The sequence below is a fragment of the Peromyscus leucopus genome, chromosome 3, assembly GCF_004664715.2.
Source record: "Peromyscus leucopus breed LL Stock chromosome 3, UCI_PerLeu_2.1, whole genome shotgun sequence".
Lineage (NCBI taxonomy): Eukaryota > Metazoa > Chordata > Mammalia > Rodentia > Cricetidae > Peromyscus > Peromyscus leucopus.
In genome coordinates, this window is record NC_051065.1 from 75,980 (window position 1) to 97,709 (window position 21,730).

Below are 21,730 nucleotides of genomic sequence, written 5' to 3' on the forward strand. Positions count from 1 at the left end.
GTCCCTCCTCCAGCTTCAGGGGCGCGACAGAAGGCGTCCCCTGGCATCCTCCGGTGTCCAAGCCACTGGGCTGTACAGAGGACCAGACAGCCGCTAGCAGGAGGCAAACTTTGCATGGAAGTGCGCGGCTTGCGGGAACTACTTTGAACATCACTGAAAAGAAAGCAAGTGTCAGGACACTTGTCATCTGTCATGGTCACCCTACTCGGAGCTATGCTCATTGGGAGGGAAGGGGTCCCGGGTTCGCCAGAGCCGTCTCCCCCCCCCGCCCCCCCCCCCCCCGCTTCAGGTCTGCATCGAGCAGCGCTTTTCCGCGTGGGTCTCGAGCTCACTGGGCCGCTGCCGCGGTTCTCTTCCAGCCACCCCGTCTTTCCCTATCTTCGAACCCTGCCTTCTTTGTCCGGGGCGGGGCAGGTGGGGGTGATATTTAAACAACACCAGCAACAATAAGAACAAAAACCAGAACTCTGTTATTCCTGGTCCCCGAGTTGATTCCGACTTGAGCGCCGAAGGGGTCCTGCCACTGGGGCGTCCCCGTCACTACCCACGCCGGGGCCTCTGCCCCTCGGGGATCCTCCTCCCTCTTTCCGGGGTGACTGGTTGGCGCGAAGCGATTGGCGATCCCGGGCGCGATCCCGAGCGCGGATCCACGCGCCGCGTGGGGTGAATGGCCGCGGGAGGAGGATCGCGAGGCGCAGGGCGCAGACCAATCGCGGCCGCCGGTGGGAGTATTTGTTATTCACATGGAAGAGACTCGCGGGTGGCTCGGCCAGCTCAACCCCCTCAGCCCGGAGATCAGCCACAAGTGCGGCCGCGGTGCTCGCCTGGCGCGGTGGCGAAGGCGGCGGCGGCGGCGCTGACTTGGAGATGCGGGCCCCCAGCGGGCTTCCTCACCTCGCCCTCTGCGGGGAGCAGGGTAAGACTCTCTGCTGAACAGCAGGCACGGAAGAAGAAAGCAAGTGCTGAAGCACGCCAGAAAAGCCCCCACCTTTCAACTCTCCCCCAGCCCCAAGCTGGCTGCAAAACTAGAACCCCCCGATTTTATTGCCATTTCCATTTTCTCTCCCCAAGCCATGCAGCTGACAGCCAGGTGTATGTTTTCTTCTCTGATTACTTTAATGATCTGCTTTTTCTGGGCATAAGTAGATGGCTTTGCACACCAGAGTCTGGGAAAAAAAATTGGCGGGCGGAGAAACGCGGATGGGGAGAGAGGGGGAGTGGGCACCAGGGGGCGAGGGGCTGGCCGGGCATTGGAGCTTGATTGGGTGTCTGTTGATTTTACGTTGCAAATAACAAGGCGGCCACCCCTCTTGTCTTCCCATGATTACATTCCAGTGAAGAGGTGTGGAATAGAGGGAGCTTAGCTTGAATTTCCCAAGACTTAGAGATGTGATCCCCCGAAAGTTTAGACGGTGAATGGGAGACTGAAGGGTGATGGGAGTGGGCCGGCGCTCCTTGGATGCTCTAACCGGGCGTGCGGCGGCAGGGTTTTAAATCGCTCTGACTGAGATTGCTTGGCCTGAGTGACCTCCTGGACCTGCCCTGACGGAATCTGGACTTGCCCGGCCGAGATGCCCAGGTACATTGGTTATGCGAATCTAAATCGAAGGATTTCCGAAGTTAGCGGCTTCCGGGATGAGTTGGGGTAACCCCCGCCTTCCTGAGCTCCAGCTAGATGGATGTGTAACAAGGATCTGGGGAAGAGTGTGTGGGGGGGGGGTGTCGCAGGAAAAGCCTGATGATGTAGGGGGTCCTCGAGACCTGCAACCCCTGTGTAGCGCACACACTCTGCCTTGAGTTTGTGGTCCCCAAGTTAGCTCCGCGAGGTTGGGATTTCCTTGCCCCTCCCCCCAGCTCTGGGGAAAACGCTGGAGTTCCGAGTCCTGTTGGGGGTGGGGGGAATCTAGATTCCAGGATCTAGAGTTTCCGAAGCCAAGGCAGACGCTCCCTGCAGCTCCTTGGCAGCACCTACGGTCAGAGTGGCCCCGTATCTGGCGGACCAGAGAGGGGTATGGGCGTCTGCAGCCGGCAGGTGTGGCGGGGGCGGAGGCGCTCTCGGACCGGTGCGCTCAGGAGACTGGAGCCTAGGGCGCGCGGGGGTGTTGGTGGCGAGGACTGGGGCGGTGCCGGGGTGCCTGGGAAAAGCTAGAGTAACCAGGTCTTTCCCCGCGGCCCTACACTCTACTGTGCGTTGGGATTATACTGTCTAAGGAACTGGGAAGGAAAAGGAAAATGCGGCGGGGAGGAGCGGACCCCGGGTGGGGTGAGATTTAGATGGAGACCTCTCAGCCGCGAGGCCGGAGTGAGCCCATCTACTCAAAGGGCTCCTAGGTCCCTTGAGGTTCATACAGTTGGTGAAAAATATAACAGAATCATATCCCCACCAGTACCCCCCACCCCCGTTGTCTGACACGCTTCTTTGGTGCAAATGAAATGCAGAGGCGCGTGCGAGTCACCCGTTGCGCAAGAAGGCACCTCCGAGCTTCCCTGAGGAATTGCTTCTAGCCTAAATTGGGGAGCCAGTCTTCAAAGGATGTCTGTGTGCTCAGGATAGTGGTGGTGTGTGAATTGCAGAAGACCACCCCCCACACCCCCTGGGAGTTCCACCCCTGGAGGGAATACCTTATTTGTCAATTGGGGAGTGATCTTTTCCCATAGACCCGACAGTGTGGGAATCTCGTGAACATCTGAGAATACACTAGGATCTTGGCCATTAATCTTACCACTGGAAGAACTGAAGACAGGGTTTGCGGTGGAGGTATTTGCAAGAAAAATTACTATCATGACAAATGCATTCCGAAGATAGCTTGTGTTTTGCTTGAAAGAAAAATGAAAAGAGAGAAAGAGCCACCAGCAGGTAGATCTTGGATAAACAGCTTATTGCACTTGACTGTAATTTTCATTTTCCGTTATGAAACTGTTTGTCAATAATTGCAAATGGCTACAGGAACCACTCGAGTTTATCTTGGTCACTTGCTTGTGAATAGTGTCTTGAAAGATCTCGATAGGAGACAATCAGCTGTACGAAATGCATTCTCCGGGTCTTGCAAATATATGGCTTGATAATTTTGAAAAGAGTCCCATTCACCAGAGAAATGCTTTTCTAATGCAATTTTCCTATCTCAGAGTCAACTACAGGTTGTACTACACCCGAGATAAAGAGAATATCTGCTCTTCAATAAGGCATGTGGAAACAATTTAGGAGGGGAAGCTTTCTAGGAGACATTTTCTCAGAAGATGCTGAGAACACAGTTGAATGCTGTCTTGTAGGCTCAATTCATTCTATTTGGTTTGTGCTGGCTAGCTCTGGCTAGTGCGCCCCCACTCCCACCCCTGCCACCCATTGCAAGTTGTGGCTGATTGAATAGTTCTAACCATTCAGATGGAAAAGAAGGAAGGAAAAGGATGAGCCTAGATGAGCTGAACTGAAGGAGTGCAGAAGAAAGTTAGAGGTCTGGAGTGATGTGCTCTTTTCAGACTTGGCTGGGCAGGTTGAAGCTGCTTCTGGGCTTATTTAATTGATATTTATGCAGCAAACAGCCCAGCTGACATTCACGTTGGCAGTATCAAGCACCAATCTTTGTATAAGAATGTTCCATTGTCTTTAGGGCATGGCGCACTGAATACTGCACACACATGCTTGTGCAATGATATTTTTCCTTCTAAGTTTTTATCCCACTGTCTTCTCCCAGTGGGGAACATCAAGAGGACCCTGCTTTAGTCAGAGTGCCATTGCTCTGTCTCAGTATCTTAGACCAAGACGCTACATGGATTTATCTTTTGCTTAGAACCACAGCAAAAATCTGACCATATCCCAGTGCCTGTTGAATAGGCTGGCTTTGAAAGGTCCAGGAAATGGTTTCTGTTTTCAGGACAGAACCTGGGTGTTACCAGACTCTCATACTAGATTTGCCTAGCAGGAGTGCTTAGTTCATGTTGTAAGAGGAGAGGTTGTGAGCCTGGCAGTCAGTTGTATCATATTTTTATTTCCATTTCAAGGGAGCTTTTCTTTACTGTTAGGAATTTAGGTTTCCCTCCCTCCCTCCCTCCCTCCCTCCTCCCTCCCTCCCTCCCTCCCTCCTCCCTCCCTCCCTTCTTCCCTCCCTTCCATCTTCTTTTCCTTTCTCTTTCCTTCCTTCTCCTTACCCCCTCCCTCCCTCCCTTTCTCCTACCCTCTCTTTCTCCCCTTCCCGTCCACTTGTCCACTTACGTTTTCTCTGATTTTAAGTTCTTCTTGGTACTTTGGCAAGTTGGAGCAGACTCATCCACTGACTGGGAGGACCTTGAGCAGAGAGTTGTCTTATCTGGGCCCCATCAGGTCTTGACACCTGCAGATGAATGTACTTACTCCCCCGGGAGAACCAAGGCCAAAAGAAACATAGTTTTGAGGTCCTTGACCACAGGACACATCAGTCTGTTGGGCAGTAGGAGCCTACTCTGTAAAGGGGCAGGGAACAGATAAAGAGAAGTGGGAAGATGTAGAGAAAGCCCCAGAGGATTATATAGCAGTTATTGAACACATGTATTGTCAATTTCCTACTTTTCCTGACAAGGTAATGCATTCAGATGCAAATCTGCTGGCTGGGTTTTCCAGTGCTAATAGTGTTATATTTTGTAATACTTTTAGTACTTTGTACACTTTAGTACTAAAAGTGTTATATTTTGCTCACTACTAAAAAAGTTTTCCTGTTCTCACTGAAGAAGGATGTCTTGTATTTTAAGAATGGCCCTTTGGGTGCTTTGGATATCTGTGGCCTTCAGGTCAGATATTGTAGTTCTAAGAACTTCCCCTCGTGCCTTCCAGTTTTCCTCTGAGATCTCCTTTTTGGTATGGACTTTCTAAAGTTGATTCTTGGCTACATGCCTGTTGCTAAGGTCTGACCCTCCATGCTGGTCATGGGAAAGTGTTTCCCTCAGCTCCAAGTATGATCTATGAGTAAAATATTTTAGTACTGGGACTGGTTATTACACCAATACTACCCCTGTGCACTCTTATATCACTTGACAGTTCAACAAGTCCCTTAATGTACATTATGATTTTTGATGTCATAATTCAGCAGGGGGGCAGAAATCAGTTCACACTTTAGGAAAAACAAACAAACAAACAAACAAACAAACAAGCAGGCTAACTAAGTAACTTACCCAAAGACTAGACTCAGGCTCTCCTAGGATCCCAGGCATCCTACTAACACCTTGCACAGTTTGGTCAGAGTCTCATGCCCAGAGGCTTTGGAGGTAGTGGTGGACAGAATGTAACTATAGTCCTGCATGTGAACTCTGGCCTGAGCCTCCAGACAGCCACAACACCTGTCTGCTATCAGGTTCTCACATCCAGATGGGGGCTGTGATGCCAACCTTCTAGGTGAATTTTAGGAGGAAATGAGACTGTGTGTGATGGTTCCACTGTCAGCATTCAGGAAGCCGGTTTCATGCTCTTCCCCTCCTCTAATCTGATACATACTATAAATGTGCTCTTTTTATCCAATGGCTGTGTTATCTACAAAGAAGGATGTAAATTGAATTCTACTAAATCAGATTGTTTTTTAAATGCATGGGGTTTAGGTATTTAAAGGAAACCTGTGGTGAATTCTTTTGTTATGCAAATAACCACAGTCTAATTTATCTTTTTAGTAGTTGAGAGTCTTCTGGACCCGATTTTCTTCATGTCTTCCCTGCTTGTATAAATGAGCTTTTAGAATCTTCTCTCACTGATTGGGGGTGGGTGGGGGTTACCTGCTTGCAAACAAAACCAGTTATTGTACTCAGTTGACAAAGCCTTGCACTCCTGTTTGAGTGCAATCCCATAGTCCCTTATTACTGAGTAACACAGTCTTAGAAGAGGAAGCTGGAAGACACCTTAGAGCTGGTCGGTCACAGCACCATTTCACAGACTAGCAAGTGGGAACACAATGAGATGAGGTGACCTGCTCAATGTCTCCAGCTAGTGACTGTCAGTCAAAGACCCAATTCCAGGCTTCTGTTGCCAGGGGAGGACTCACTCTGTCTCCACTAAGAATCCACACAGGCAGCAGTCTGGGACATAGACAAAATATGATGTATTTACAAACAATCTCAAGAGCTGCAAGTGTGGGAAATGCCTGGGTTTGCAGCCTTAGGAGCTGATGACAGTGCTTCCCCAGGATAGCCCTTTGTGTTAGAGAGCTGAACAGATATAGTACTTCCCCAGGATAGCCCTTTGTGTTAGAGAGCCAGACAGATCTAGGATTGGACTGCTGCTTTTGTAAGAAATGCTTTTTATTTCTTGGCTAATGCTATTTTTTACACAAGAATCTTACTCTGTCAGTGCTACACACTCATGGAAGGCATGAGGGGTGATCTTGATAGACCCTCTTTGTGTGGGTGGTCTTGTCCCATTGGCAGCAGCTGGCCAGGAAACCAGATCTGAAGTTTGGAAGTTCAGGTATTTCCTGACCCTTTGAGGGGTTCAGAAATATCCCTTCTGGAAATGTCCCACAGCTGTCCCTTTCTAATTTGCACATTGTTTCTTGAGCTAACCATTGGAAAATATACACAATTATAAAAGATTTCCATGGAGTGGCGGGGTCCTCACCCTCATTATACCGTCACAGCCAGGCTCTGCACTGCTGGGGCTGTCTCAAAGAACAGCGCCCACCTTGGGGATCTGATGATTTTGGGGGTGTTGCTGTTTACTACATATGGGCTTAGGGCTGAACTTGTTTTATCTGAGTTTTTTTCTCCCTCACTTAAACAGAGTTAATAATAAGCAGCATTTGGAAATCCTTTGAGATACAGTTATGTTCTTGGAGACTTTGACATTGGGAACACACATAGAAAATAAAATGTGGGCCTGTATCACAAGCCTATCATCCAGCCAGGGAATTTCTTGTAAAGACATCCAGGTCTGTAGGACAGTCAGGGTCAGTGGCACAGCACTTAGAGGGGACAGAGAAAGAAAGGTGAGATGGAAGAGTGCATGGTTAAGCTCCCTGAGTGTTAGCCACCATGGTGTGTCAGCAGCTTGCTGGCCTCAGTCCTGTGCCAGAGAACAGGACTCTCACCTTCTTGAAAAAGTCTACTGGAGCAGGAAGGGTTTCAACCAAGACGAGACTATGGTCAGCTTGGGGGGAAAGCTATTTTACTTCAAATCAAACACATCACATGAAGAAAAGCTGTATGGATCTGTAGCTCAGAAAGGTCATTATTTCTTTAAAAATATTGATTCCATCACTGTTTGGATTAAAGTCCACCAAAATTCTAGGAGAGCTGGATTAAGCAGTATAAGATTATGCCGTGAAACATAAACTTTGTAGTTATTTAGTCTTTCACACATTATTTGTCCTTAGAATTTAAAAGAGAAACTGAGAAACCTATCAGGTCTGTGATTTTTATGGCAATGTATCAGTCTCTGAAACAACTGCAATATTTAAATATTTTATACATAGCTCTGATTTTTATGTTTCAAGCAGTGAGCAGAATTCAGTAAACACTTCACCAACTGGGCGAGTAGTCAAAAAGTTGCTTTGCTTTCCGCTTAAAAAGAACGACAGACCAGACTGATGCCTGTTTCCAGAGCACGTACCCTGGGCCAGATGCAGTTTTGCAGTGTGCGCCCATTGGCAGGTGCTCTCCCCACTTACAGACAAGAAAACCAAGGGTTAGAGAGCTTGCCTGCAACGAATTTCATGCTGCAGAGGAGGAAACTCCAGCAAAAGTCTAACAAGCTGTCCAATAATCCATAACCCAAGTGGAAACCCCGCCCCCCACTTTCCATTTCAGTCTTTGTCTGCTAACCCAAATGGTTCCCACCTTATTGCTTTCCATACCCCAACCTTTCTTTAAATTAGAGCTCTGAACAGAGTTATGGGATGCTGAAGAGACTACACATTATGGCAAATACCAATAATTTGAAAAGAAATTAATTTTTAGGAGTATACCAGCAAGTGGAACTAACTTAGTGCCTCACGAGTAGATGTGGAAATGTGAGCAGCTGATGAAGTGCATCTTTGTAGGTGAAAACTGTTTGTCCTCTTAGGCGTGTAAGGGTGTTTGCGGTGGTTTGGCTCAATGAAGACAGGCTTTGGAGTACGGGCCTACCCTTGAAATTTCTTCTTCTTTTTTTAACTTTCTTTTTATTTATTCTTTGTGTCTTTCACATCATGCCTGCTATTCCCACCCATCTCTCACCCCTCCCATAAAACAAAATAAAATGTAAGAGAAAAAAGGGGGGCGGGAGGGAAGAAGGGGAAAATCTGATCATGGAAGCTCCATGTGGCACAGTGAGTCACACAGTAAACTCCTTTATTCATATATTTTTACATGTGGACCTTTATCAAAGAGAATCATTGGTCTGGTTTGAGGCCCCTGGTGTCTGCTATACCATTGAGTCCTCACTGGGACTCTTTCTGGACATCCTGTTGCTGCCCTGTGTTGTGGAGACTTGGGTCTACAAGACTGACATCATCCCCGACACCCCCTGCCCCTGTGCTCCAGTAGATCACAGATGGGGTGGATGTTGGGGTGGGCCAACACATAACTCTGGTTCTGGGCCTGGGTCATTGTAGGGTTGGTCAGCTCACCAGCTCTCCCCTCCCTGGGTGAGCTCTCCAGCAAGGGGTGGGGTCAGTTCTCCCACACCTGCACCTTCAGGGCCCCAGCTCTGCTGTGTTGCCCAGGTGAGGTGTGGGTGCTGCAGCTGATAAGGAGCTGAGACAGTTCTCCTGCTCTTATGACCTTAGGGCCAGCTCTTCCACTTGCCTGAGGCATTGATGGGTGGGGGAGGGGGCATCTCTCCCCCTCCCATGCTGCCACATGACAGATGAGTCATGGGGACAGCTCTCCCATGCTCAGGACATCAGGGCTGGCTCACCCACACCTCCACCAACATGGTTGGCTCTACTGTGCTGCCCATGTGAGATGCAGGGCTGCTCTCCTGAGTGTTGCTGCTGGTTGAGGAGGGGCAGAACCATTGAAATTTCTTCTTCATTTGCCCATTTATACTAGGTTCAGCCAGTGTGGACTTGGTCTCAAACTCTAAATTAGTGGTCAGCGTTAATGACATTTTACCATGATGCGACTAGTCTTCCCTGTGAGACTGTAAGACAGAGTCCTAATTGTACTCACCAGTAATTAATTGCATATCCATGTTCATCCAGAAACTCAGGTGGGCTTCCTTTTGTGGACTACTTCAGGTCAGGCTGTTATGAACTCCGATGGGAAGCAGCTGCCAGGTGAATTGGGTGGTGAGGAAATCGTAAAAGGACTACATGTCTAGGGCAGTGCAGAGGGAATCAAGGTACAGCACATGCCAGGAGGCAAGGGACATTTTTGTGTGAGCAGCCTGGAAACATCTCAGCAGAAGGGCCAGCACTTGGCTGGGGCTCCCAGCACACACGCCGGAAGCCAGCACAGTGGTCGGCTAAGAGCCTCTTTTCAAACCTGGAAGTGAAAAACAGTGTAACTTTCTCTGAAGGCGCTTGGGCATATGTTCAGTTGTCCCCTGGGGAGGCACCATCCTTTTTTTTTTTTCCCCCTAGGACAAAGAAGATGGAAAGAGAATTTTATGAACTGGAACTTGAAGGAGTGAATGGGAAATACAAGCAGATGTGGGTTGGCTGGGGTGAAGGGAAATGGTCCAGATTTCAGATTCAAGTGGAAATAGGTTAGAAGTGAACATTAGATTAAACATCCTGCCAGGAGATATTGTTGCTGCTCATGCTCTTCATTACAGGAACATTTCAAATCTCAGATTCCCTTCGCTAAGTCAGTTCTCGTTTCCAGTTAAACTTCCTTCAGAATTGTTCTGTAAGGGTCTTGTGGAATTCTTTAAGGACAAAGGCCCCAGAATGAGATTTCCTCTCGATTTTCCCATAGACACTTTCACTCTAGGTTATTTCTAGTCTTGATGAAATGACTGTTTTCCCCACTGAGTTAGACAAAATTAAGAAGCTTTCCAACTGATCTGCAGCTCCGATGTGTTCCTAGTGATTCTCGGATCAAGGCGCGTTTACTTCAGAACTGCAAGCGTGCCCATGGCTTCCACCCTGACAAATTAATTGGGAACTCTGACAATGGTAACAGGAAGATCTTCACACATAACCCTCCCTATGTGTTTAATTTTCAAGTCTTTGTTTTATTGCCAGAGAACAATAGGATAGTTGCTATGAGGTAGCGGATGTTCTCTGCTAAATATTTCTGCAAGCTAGAAGGTATTTTCAGACCTTTTGGCAGCTTGTCTCTCTTTTTCTCCCTTCCCTCTTCTTTCCTCCTTTCTTTTCTGTGATGGAATAGTCACTGTTTCCCACTGGGAAATCTGGGATACTAAAAAAGAAAAATTCATTAACAGATGACTGGCTTGTTGAACACATCACAGAAAATAACCTTTCATTATCTTGTGGACAAGATTTAAATGTGAAATTTATGTAGCTGTAAAAGGTAAAGCAAATTTGACAAACAATGCCACCGATCACAGGAATTTTACCTTTCTAGAAATAGGACTTATTGAAATAAAATGATAAATAAAAATATGTTCTGGTTTGAAAGAAGTGAGCTAGCTGCTGATACTTTTCTGTTCCTCTTGCTCTAAACATGTCATCAATCTCCCTGCTTAGATGTCGTGCAGCCAGGTGTTCAGAATCACAGGGGACCAAAAAGAGTTAGTTCTTATCGAATAGGGGAAATAAAAAAGTTGGAGCAGACAGGGCTTAAGTATATAAAAAATACAGCCTCATTGAACTGAATTTCCCCCTTTTCCTTTCTCCCCAGGAGTAATTCTGCTACAGGGCTGAATTCAAGGACATGAATTGTTGACCTCATCCCAACATCACAACCTCAGATGTTATTCTAATTTATTTGCAAGCTGGCTTTATGTGGAAATAAACTTGAACCGAAGGTCTGTTGGAAATTCACTGTGACGTTCAAATCAAGAAAACTTGCTGAAACCCCCGGAGCCTTCCCCCATGGGCCCTGATGGTAGACTCCAACAGGTGCAGCTTCAGGTGGTCCCCCTTCTTCTGTGGCAAGAATAAACTTCAGGTCACTGATTGCAATACCACCTGTGGAGAAAATGGTATGCGAGGGAAAGCGCTCAGCCTCTTGCCCTTGTTTCTTCCTCTTGACTGCCAAGTTCTACTGGATCCTCACAATGATGCAAAGAACTCACAGCCAGGAGTATGCCCATTCCATCCGGGTGGATGGGGACATCATTTTGGGGGGTCTTTTTCCTGTTCATGCAAAAGGAGAGAGAGGGGTACCTTGTGGGGAGCTGAAGAAGGAGAAGGGGATCCACAGACTAGAGGCCATGCTTTATGCAATCGACCAGATTAACAAGGACCCCGATCTCCTCTCCAATATCACTCTGGGTGTCCGGATCCTTGACACCTGCTCCAGGGACACCTATGCTTTGGAGCAGTCACTAACCTTCGTGCAGGCATTGATAGAGAAAGATGCGTCTGACGTGAAGTGTGCTAATGGAGATCCACCCATATTTACTAAGCCCGACAAGATTTCTGGTGTCATAGGTGCTGCAGCAAGCTCCGTGTCCATCATGGTGGCTAACATTTTAAGACTTTTTAAGGTAGGTAAAGACATTGCCTTTTCAACCATTGTGAGAGAATCAGGAATCTTTGTGACTCAAAATGTGGGTTTAAAGAAGAAAGCGGAGATGCAGACGCCAGGAGACACTCCGTGTCACTGGGGTCCTCAAATGGGGCATTTTGTGCTGGGTTTCTACCTGTATCACTTTAGTTCCTTTAGTTATGATCAAATGGACCAATCCTGACTGTGTTTTCCCAAAGAGAATTCGAGTAAGTTCTGTGAAGTGTTTGTCCTTGCTGTCTTGGGATAACCTCCCCAGGGAGGCTCACTTTAAGTCAAATCAAGCATCTTTAGAGACTCATAAACCCTTAGCACATTTATCATACAGAACACTTCCTCTCTACTAGAGGTATGTGTGAGATAATTTACTTGGTGAAACTTCTTCAAGGTGGGATGCTCTGTTATGACAAAAAAATTCTGTATGAAGAAACAGTATTTATTACTAATATGTAGATGGTAGTGACACTCTAGGAGATAAGATGGCCATAAAGTTGTCAGGCTTATTATAACTTGAATAGAGCAGAACCTCATTAATTCAGAATACTGTGATGCTGACTGGAAATAATTACATATAATTCTTATTGAGTTAATAGTTCAAATTTAGTAGGAAGCAATCAAGACATTTTGACTTAGGTTTGATGATCTATTATCGGTACACTTTCTTTATAATATTGACTAAAATTTCCAATATAAAATAATATATGTGAAAAAACTTTGGAAGTAAAAAGTACCATAAAAATAAAACTATTATAACTCACCATTTTTATTAACTTTCTCATTTTATTTATTAATATCCATTATGTAGTCTTTTGAAATAGACATGATTTTTTAAATTGAAAATACTTTTTACTCTGATTTCTTACTCATTGGGATTTGACTTTTCCAACTGAACCTGAATTAATGAGACTTTATTTTATATTAGAAAAAACTTTTCCTATGTATATCAGATTTAAAGTTGGGCTGATGACAGAGAGAACGACAAAATTGAACAGAGCGGTGGAAAACTTCACAAAAAAAGGATGAAAAGGATTGAATCAAAGGCTTTCTGCTTTGGGAAGATATCTTAGGGGCCGGTCTAGTTTGGTCTGTGTTTCATATTGGAATCCTCTCTGTAACATTCCCCAAGAGACTTCACAGCCTCTGTATGAATCTCCTTCATTAAGGGATGAGAATGCTAAGCGGTAGTTTAATGGCTGTTTCCAGATTGATGGCATTGCCTCAAAGGAGGAGGCTGTTCTTTGTGTCTCATAGAAGCCCTGTGTCTAAGGCATTCTGAAGGGAAACAAAAAGACCCTAGGGAGCATGGGAGACACTTTAGCAAGATATTAGAGGAGTCTCCTGGCAGTGAGAGGACTTGAAATGAGAACTGGAAGCCAAAGGTCTCTCATTCTCCATCTCAGGAAACATCCAAGAGAAGCTAGGCAGTTGTAAATAGTGCCTCTAGGGATGACAACCTCCTCTCCCAGAGGCAAGACACAAAACTGGAACTCCTCCAGGATCCTCCCACCTACAGGATCTAGGGTTCTTCTTGGGACTTCTGATCTACTCCTCATGGTGTTTTCTGCTCATGGTTAGGGTTCAGACCAGCTATTTCCCAAGCCCTTGAACTTTTTCCCATTCAACCTCCCTCCTCACTTGTTCTAAAATGTTTCTTGACGAACGCATTATTAGAGATGAGGGAAAAGTTCATGATGATTTTCTCTCTTCTGGGAACTTCTCTGTGTATATTAATTACTATTCCTATCACCCCATAGTTACCTTTATACATTGCTTTCTTCTGTGGTCTGGTTACCATCCAAAAACACACAAGAATTTGAAGAATGGGCAAAAGAGATAAGGTACTTACCTGAGATGGTCAAAGGTCATTTATTTATTTATTTATTTGGTCACAGAATGAACTTATCTATAAGACAATGTTAATAATAATTCTATATTAGGTTGTTGGGTTTCTTCAGTGAGAAAATACAGGCAACATGTGCTGCCAGTACCTGGTTGTACTCTTTGTTTCCTAGGCTGCTAAGGGACATTTCAAGCCATCTGAAGGCACGAGGGGGCTTTTGTTTTATAAAACTGGGCCTGGCTTGTCTCTGCTGGGTTCTTCCCTCATTAGACAATTCTGTTGCTATTTTTGGATACTTGGAGAGGAATTTTATTTGATGGAGGGAAATACTCTCGGTCCTTTGAACACAGTCAATGCTCCGTGGCCACTCCAGACACTGGCCTGCACACCTACGGGTCCCTTGTCTACCTCTTGATGGACATGTGGGGATGAGGTCACTTTTAGCCAGAAGAGGGCAGTGACAGTGATAAATGACACTACCACCATCAGCACACTGGCACAGAGAAACACTTAACTAATGTCTTAATCACATTACTAGATTTGAAAAACTGATCTCATTCAAAAGTCAGTCAGCACAGGGTGTAGGTAGATGCTCCTCCTATCTTCCAGCTGAACCTGAAGTGCAAGAATGCAAACCAAATCATTTCAACTTCTCATCGTGTTGTCTCCATTTACTTGCATGATGGATGTGCAACCTTGAGCTTGCACTTCACAGTGATTGTAATTAGGAGATAATGATGGCTGTTCATGGGGAAGAAAATGGCCCTCTTTAATGTGGATGACTTCTGCTTACACCCATATGCTAGGACAGACTTGAAATATTATAATAGTTATCAAAGGAATGATTAACAAATTATTGCACCAGAGATTGAGATATAGTTCCACTTTGAAAAATATTAATTTTCTTAGGGCAATACTATGATGAGATTGAATGACAAATGAAAGTAAGTTTTAGGAGTGAACTTTGGACAGTTTGTAGTCCCTGCAGGACAGCACATGACCCATAGAATTCAAAAGGATGCCCAGAAATCCATGTGTCGCACTTACCTCCCCTTGGTTCTTGAGGGAAGCAGTGTTGTTCTATCTTTGTTTCTCGTATCAAAACTCTGAGGCAAATGAGAAATATCAGCCCCTTAACTTAGAGACACGCTAGACAGGGAGTTGGAGCAGGGAGTTTCTGGAAATAGGAAATGCCCACAATCTCTGAAGCTCCATCAGAGGAAGGGTCTTCTGTCCTAGGGAGATACAGCTTCTGCCACTTTTCTACTCACCTTCAAGGAAGCTTTTCAAACTGCATGGCTTGTGAGTAAGTAGAATTACTTGCTCTCCTCTGGGGACTGTTTCCACCAAGAGAGGAGAGGATGTGACTCAACATCCCTCAGATGTGTTGGGAGTGGAGCTGAGCTTGAAAGCCACAGAGTCAGATTTTAATGCATTGAACTTTATAGAAGCATTACTATGCACCACACACACACACACACACACACACACACACACACACACACACACTGATATCAGGCAGAGTGGTTGTCTAGGTGACTTGCATAGCAAGTTAATGACTTAGATAACAGTAGTATCAATTGGGATAATGTGTAATTCTGAAGTAGCAGAGTTCCTTTGATTTCAAAGGTAAAAGTGCTGTGTCTGGGATTCTGAACCTTAGAAAACTCAATGAAGCCAGGGACTTAAAAAATGTTTCAAAATCAGGTGTCTTTTGAAAACTCTAACTAAGATGCCCAGAGATGAAATTTTTTACGTTTATAAAAAGCTGTTCTCTAAAATATTTCCCATCTTCATCTTAGAACGGGAGGAAATCAACTTCTCAAAACATTAACCATATGTCTTACTTTGAGTAATGATTGAGTTTTCTAGGTTAAAGGTGACACATTGACACTGGAGTAACTCACATTAATGCCAACAAAGACACATGGCTTACAAGAGGACAGTGTCAGATGCAATTTCTCTCTGTCTGGTTTGGCTAGTTAACTTTACCTGGATTGTTAATTTTCCATTCTTGAAAAATAGCCCTTAGATAGCCTGTGGTGTGTCCTTCCAAAGCAATCAAATGAAATGTTAGTAGAAATCATTTGTGTGTGGGCTAGATAATTTCTCCCCATGTGGATTTGTGCTAGTTATAAATGACTAAAATTGATCTTTATGTTAAGTCAATGAAATACAGAGAATTCTCTTATTCTCCTGCAAGTCTTTGTCTACCTTACAATGAGACCTATTTTTCTCCAAGAGACTCAGTTGTACCAACTGCTAAAGACATGCGTCTTGTGAGCACACAATGGGTTTTATTAGCTGTGAACAATGAAAGGAAAATCTGCCATGTTCAGGCTCACCCAGGTAGGATGGATGGATAAGTGAGCATACTGAATAACATGCAGGAGATAACATTTCATGTAAATCCTATTTGATATCAAATAAACAGAGAGAAGTGGAAAGTGAGACTCCTTCACACAGTCCTTCAGTTTTGAAGCATCTCTGCTTGAGAAAGAGCGCCCCCTTTTCAGAGGAGTCAGATGGGCCCTGACTGACAATGGTACTGGCAGTGGTGTCACACTGAGAAAGGGCACTTCTGGTGGCCAGTGGGAGCCATCTATACCACACTCAGACTTGTTAATGTCTCCCTCCTCAACACTCTCTAAGAGCTATACTGTTGTAGTTGCTTACCTGGCTGTATCCCCCACTATACAAGCACCAAGTGGGCAGGATCCATTTCTTTGTTATTGGCTATTTTATTTCTAGCCCCTAGTCTCTCCCTGTCTAGGAACCTAATAAACATGTGAATGAATGAATGGCTGAATCCACCATACCTTCTACTCACTTACTTATTCCAATACCAAATACTGGAAATAATATTTACTTAGATAGGAAAGTAAAATCAAATTTTACTCTCTGTGTACACTGTTAGGAAGAGAAACAGAAGGAGTAAGGGAAGAAAAAAAGAAAGCAGTGCATTTTGGGAGTTCCTATTTTCACATGCTTCCTTGTGCCCCGTGCCTTTGCATCTTCCTTAGATAGACTTTCAAGACTGAAGATTAAACAAGTACTGTGAGTGAGTTCTCATTTGGGAAGATTTAAGCAACAGATAATAGTCTGAAATGGAAGGAGTCCATTTCCTGGCACATCTATTAATAAATTGACACATGCAGACATGATTTTATTTATAGATATGCCTTATGACTTTCTTTTCTACTTAATATATGCAGGAGAGACTTCTGTGTTGGTTAATGCAGGTCTGCTTTAGTAACTCTCAGTTCTGCAAACCAGAATTACCTGGCTAGATGGATGCTCAAATTCTTACCCGATACCAAAGAAAGTGGGCAAACCCCTACCTTTATACATCTTAGAGTATTTCCAGGTGATTCTATGTTGGTCTAGGATTAGGAAGTTACAAGACTTGCCTCTTCATTTTAGTGGCTAGTGGGTTTTAATTATGGATAGAACATAATTTATTTTTACAAATCCCTAAAAGGGAAGTAATCAGAGATTGTTCCTTTTTTATTTCATTTGAAAAACTGTCATAACAATGCCAAGGCCTTATCCAAATACTGTTTGCTCTAGTGGGAAGTTTTGCATCATAGAACTCTTTCTTGGATCAACACAGAGGCTACATTATGACTAACCAAGCCCATTTCTCCATAAGGCTGTCTCACACAATTCAGGCGTGTATTGCAGACCAAGACTTTTCTCAAGATGCAGTAACTTAGAACCAGTGTCTTAGTCTCATGCCCAGACTATGAAAGGGAAGTCATGGTTCCTGTTTTGTGGAATAGATTTTTAAGCTTAGTGAATTTAAATCTTTCTTACTTTCCTTTTCTGAATCCCCAAATAGCCTGAAATCCTACAGTGAATACCGAAGACATCTTAAGAGCTTACTTGGTGATTAATGCCTATCTTTTGGGCTCTTTGAGCAATGAGGGTGTTTTAAAAGTAGTGAAAAGGCTTTCTAAGAGAATGGCTGGTGATGAGATAAAATACGACTTTTTCGTTATTGTTGTTGTTTAAGAGTGGTCTGCAAATCTTTCTGGAAAAAGTTAGAGTAGAGGCAAATAAATAAATAAATCTGTATAAGGAGAGTACTTTTCTACTCATTTTCCCTAAAGATGCCAATTAAAATAAAATAAAATAAACATGTTTCTTTTACAGGCTTTATTTATTTATTTTTCAGCCAGTTTTGGGTTTACAGAAAAGCTAAAGATTGCAGTGATTTCATTTGGCTTTCAGCACAGGTGTCTTTCATAGATTTTGTTTTTATGTTATTTATTTTTTTATTAACAACGAAAGGCTACCTCTTCCTAAGAAGGCTTAAACCCTGGAGGCAGTCTTGTGGCTTCGGTTCAGCGGCTCTCCAACTCAGATTGCATCAAAATCACCCTGGGGCCTTGTTGAAACACAGATTGCTGAGCCCACCTTTGGAGTTTCTGATTCAGTAGGTCTAGGAACAGTCTGAAAACTGGCATTTCTAAAGGTTCCCAAGTGTTGCTGATGCTGCTGTTTCACAGCCCATGCTTTGAGAACCAACGCTCCACATAAATTGCTGGTTGGCTGACTTAGCAAGTCAAAGGATGCAAAACAGAAATGAGATTTAACCACCTTCTGACTGACAGCAGCCTTTGTCTTTGACTCATACCTGATTAATCTTCTGTTCTGGCAGGTCGCAATCACTGCGGCTGCCTTGGGGATCTCGGTTTAATTGTGTGCTCCTTTGGAAGTTGTGTTTTTTACTAAATAATGCGTAGCTCAGAAGTCACAATCAGTGTCACAGTCACTTAAACATGATCTCAAAAGCAGGGCTATCCAGATTACCATTTTTTTTTTTTAACTAATGAGACCATAGAGAAAACTGATTTTAAAAACTTAAACTGTAAGATACACATTAACTGGGAGTTGAGAACAGTAAGAAGTGAAGAGGCTATGATTTGTCTCAGCTCCCAGCAATTTGTCTTCAGAAACCATGACAGCTATCTCCTGATTTCCATTATGCAATGGGATTGCAAATAACACCCTACAGCAGTCTTAATCAATAGAGGGTCACCAGAGCTCTTCCTCTCCCACACTGGGGAAAGGGCCTATCTATCCACTTAATTGATATAACACAGAATCTGGCAAAAGAAGGAGATCTCTTTCTCTCTCTCTCTCTCTCTCTCTCTCTCTCTCTCTCTCTCTCTCTCTCTCTCTCTCTAACAGGGGGACTTTCCCTCCTCCTAAGCATTTTTAAGAATATAAGCATATGTAACAAACACTTGGTAAGACAAAGAGGTCTGGGCAGGCATAGCTTTGTCCACAGACACCTTGATCTGTCTCCAGAATGAGGCTAATCTCTGCAGTTTTCCTGATTAGATCCAGAAAACTGGTAGGCATGTGTGTTCAGTGATGGCCATTCATGTTCTCAAGTCTCTTCAAGGTTCCGGCATAGGGAAGCTGATTTCCCTGATGTGCTAGGCTATTGGCTGGTCAAAGTTTTAGTGAAGCCATATTTATTTCTCCACATCTCCCACAGCACAGTGCCACACAAGGCCCGTCGTGTGTGCATGGCAACATTCTTACACTAGCAGCTCCTTCTTGTTTCTCTTCATCTGGATTGAGGAGAAAATCCAGTTTTGATTAATGTTTGCATTATCTCTTACCTTTTAAATCTAAGTATTTTCATTATGACAGCTCCACTTATTAGCATCCTCAGAAAATGTTTGTGTTTATGTTGCTTATAGAACAAATGCCACATCCTGCTGCTTATGCAGATTTCTTACATTTTCTTATAGATATGATCAATATTCTTATAATAAGATGTCTATTGAAATGGTAGATCATTGTAATGATTCTTCTAGTAATATTCATATTCTTTTGATTAAAACAGATGAATATGAATTTTATGAAACAGGTCAGGCTCTATAGTCAGACTTGCTGGGTTCAAAATCTGATATAACATTTATTAGCTGTGTGATCATAAGCCAGAGGATTAATGTCTCTATGGATAGTTTGCGTACATAGAAACAGTTGACAGGAATTCTAGTTCTTCAGAAGGTTTTGAATGGATGCTAACAAGACAAACTGCAGAGTCCTAAGTAAAGCTCTGATCCCAGTGAGCACCGTTAAGTATTTGTTGTGATAACGTTGAAGAGGAAATTATCTACCACTCTTAGATGCTTTGAGTTGTACCTCTCATCCAGTTCCTCAACCATTTGTATTAACCCTGTCTTGTGAGAACAGTAGACTAGCGTAAAATCACTGGTCAAGAAATAGAACAAAGCAGAATTTTGGTCAACTGAACTTTGGGATATGGCATGACTATCCCGTGGTCAAGGTTTTCAGTGGGAACTCATTGGCTCCATATCTAGCCAAGTGAATTAAGAAAGTAGCATATTGAAGTCTATGTGGTCGGCCCTCAGAAACACTAAATTTAAAGAAATAGCAAGCCAAGGGAATGTTTAGGTGACCCAAAGATAAACTTTGCTAAATTTTAACAGTGTTTAAATATTTGAACAAAAATTTCCCTATGATTGAGTTTTGAAAAAAATAAAAATCAAAGCATTGGCTGGCCTAGACCTTTTTTTTTTTTTTTTTTTAAAGATTTGTTTATTTATTATGTACACAGCATGTATGACTGCAGGCCAGAAGAGGGCACCAGATCTCATTACAGATGGTTGTGAGCCACCATGTGGTTGCTGGGAATTGAACTCAGGACCTCTGGAAGAGCAGTTAGTGCTCTTAACCTCTGAGCCATCTCTCCAACCCCTAGCCTAGACCTTCTTAGAAACTCCAGACTTTCGGTGGAATTGTAGGCGAGGAGGAACAACTGACTAACCCTTGGGGATGGGTGGTAGATGTAAGCTCATTTTGGATGTAAATTACTTTTTCTAATTTTCATTTTATTTTTGTTTTTTTCTGTGTTTGTTGTGGTGACTTGAAGAATCAAATAGCAGGCTCATGCTGGACAATGATTGCTCTTCTTTGTTGAGGGGAGAACTCCTTTCTCCCAGAGATGTTCTGTGTAATACTCATTCCTGCCACTGGGTACAAGGGTCATAAATGACAGCACTGAATGAATCCAGAGGCACTTGCTCTTGAAGTCAGATTCCTCCTCAGACAATCAGAAGAAGACTGCAACTCACTATGTTAAATTTTGATTCCAACTGTCACCATCTTCTTCTATTTACATGGGAATAACTAAGTTAAACATTTATTATGTTATGCTAAGTTGTCATTTTGGTGAAATATGGATAATTTAGTCCATTGAAAAAGAATTTCATAGAGAAGGAGAACATGTTTGTTCAATGCAGACTTAACCAGACTGATGAGAATGAACCCATGTAAAACAGAATGCTATGATAGGCATGGTCAAATAATGGCAAATAGTTCTTGGTGTGAGTGATACATTTCTATTCGACAAAGAGAAGTAGAGTAGTGTGAAGAGATGTGAGTATTTTATCCATTCATTGTTTTTCTTTTTCTTTTAAAAATTTTTTTTATATCAATTCTTTTTGCATGTATGTCTGTGTGAGGGTGTCAGGCTCCCTGGAACTGGGGTTACAGACAGTTGTGAGCTGCCATGTGGGCTCTGGGAATTGAACCTGGGTCCTCCGGAAGAGCAGTCAGTGCTCTCAACTGCTGAGCCATCTCTCCAGCCCCCCTTCTTTTTCTTAACAGGCAAAATAGTCAATCAAGTCACCAATTGGTATTCATTCAGAAGCATACATCCTATAGATGTATACACCATATTTTACATAAAGATTCAGACAGTATGTAGGGAGATACCAACTAAGCTATCCTGCTACTTAAAATCCTGCTGAGGAGACCTCACTAACATATAAAGTAACAATAATGTGTATGAGATGATATAATAAAGACTACATCATTGGGGAAGCTCCTGGGATGCAGTAGAAAGTTTGACTGCATCTGAGGAAGGCAAAGTTATTAGGCAAGTTGTTTTAATTAGCTTGGGCTGCTCAATAGAATGGCACAGACCCAGATATTTAAAATGTTCTCCACTTAATGACCCTTTGTTGTCTGCAAAGTTTTTATGCAACCACAGGAACGTAAATACATAAATAGATATACACATCAAACATCTACTGTTAGTATTCATTAAGAAACTTATTTTAAAATAGTTCTTTCACTTATGCAATTTTCCATTATAAAAGATGAAAGCAAATGTACATAGTAGTGAGGTAGATATGTTTGCTTATTTTTACATAAATATTTAAGTCTTAGGTGAATATTTAATACTGCAGGATGCTGAGCATCTTCAGTGCTTTTTTTTTTCTTTGGAGTTGATCAATATTTTGTAGCTATTGATGATGAGCAGTACAA

The 21,730-nt window shown here is 43.5% G+C and overlaps 1 protein-coding gene across 6 annotated transcripts in view; it reads left to right on the forward strand.

The window, feature by feature from the left end:
* The first annotated feature begins 340 nt into the window (after positions 1–340).
* Grm8 (glutamate metabotropic receptor 8) overlaps positions 341–21,730 on the forward strand; it is an 808,292-nt gene continuing 786,902 nt past the window's right edge. For 2 of the 6 annotated variants that reach the window (XM_028856453.2, XM_028856451.2), the window contains exons 1-2: positions 341–916; positions 10,744–11,554. In XM_028856453.2, the coding sequence (XP_028712286.1) occupies positions 11,045–11,554 (510 nt within the window). In that variant the 5' untranslated portion in view covers positions 341–916; positions 10,744–11,044. Of the gene's footprint in view, positions 917–1,262; positions 1,580–1,634; positions 2,033–2,446; positions 2,858–10,743; positions 11,555–21,730 lie in introns of those variants that run through there. The other 4 variants (XM_028856454.2, XM_028856452.2, XM_028856456.2 and 1 more) reach the window with 3 other exon arrangements.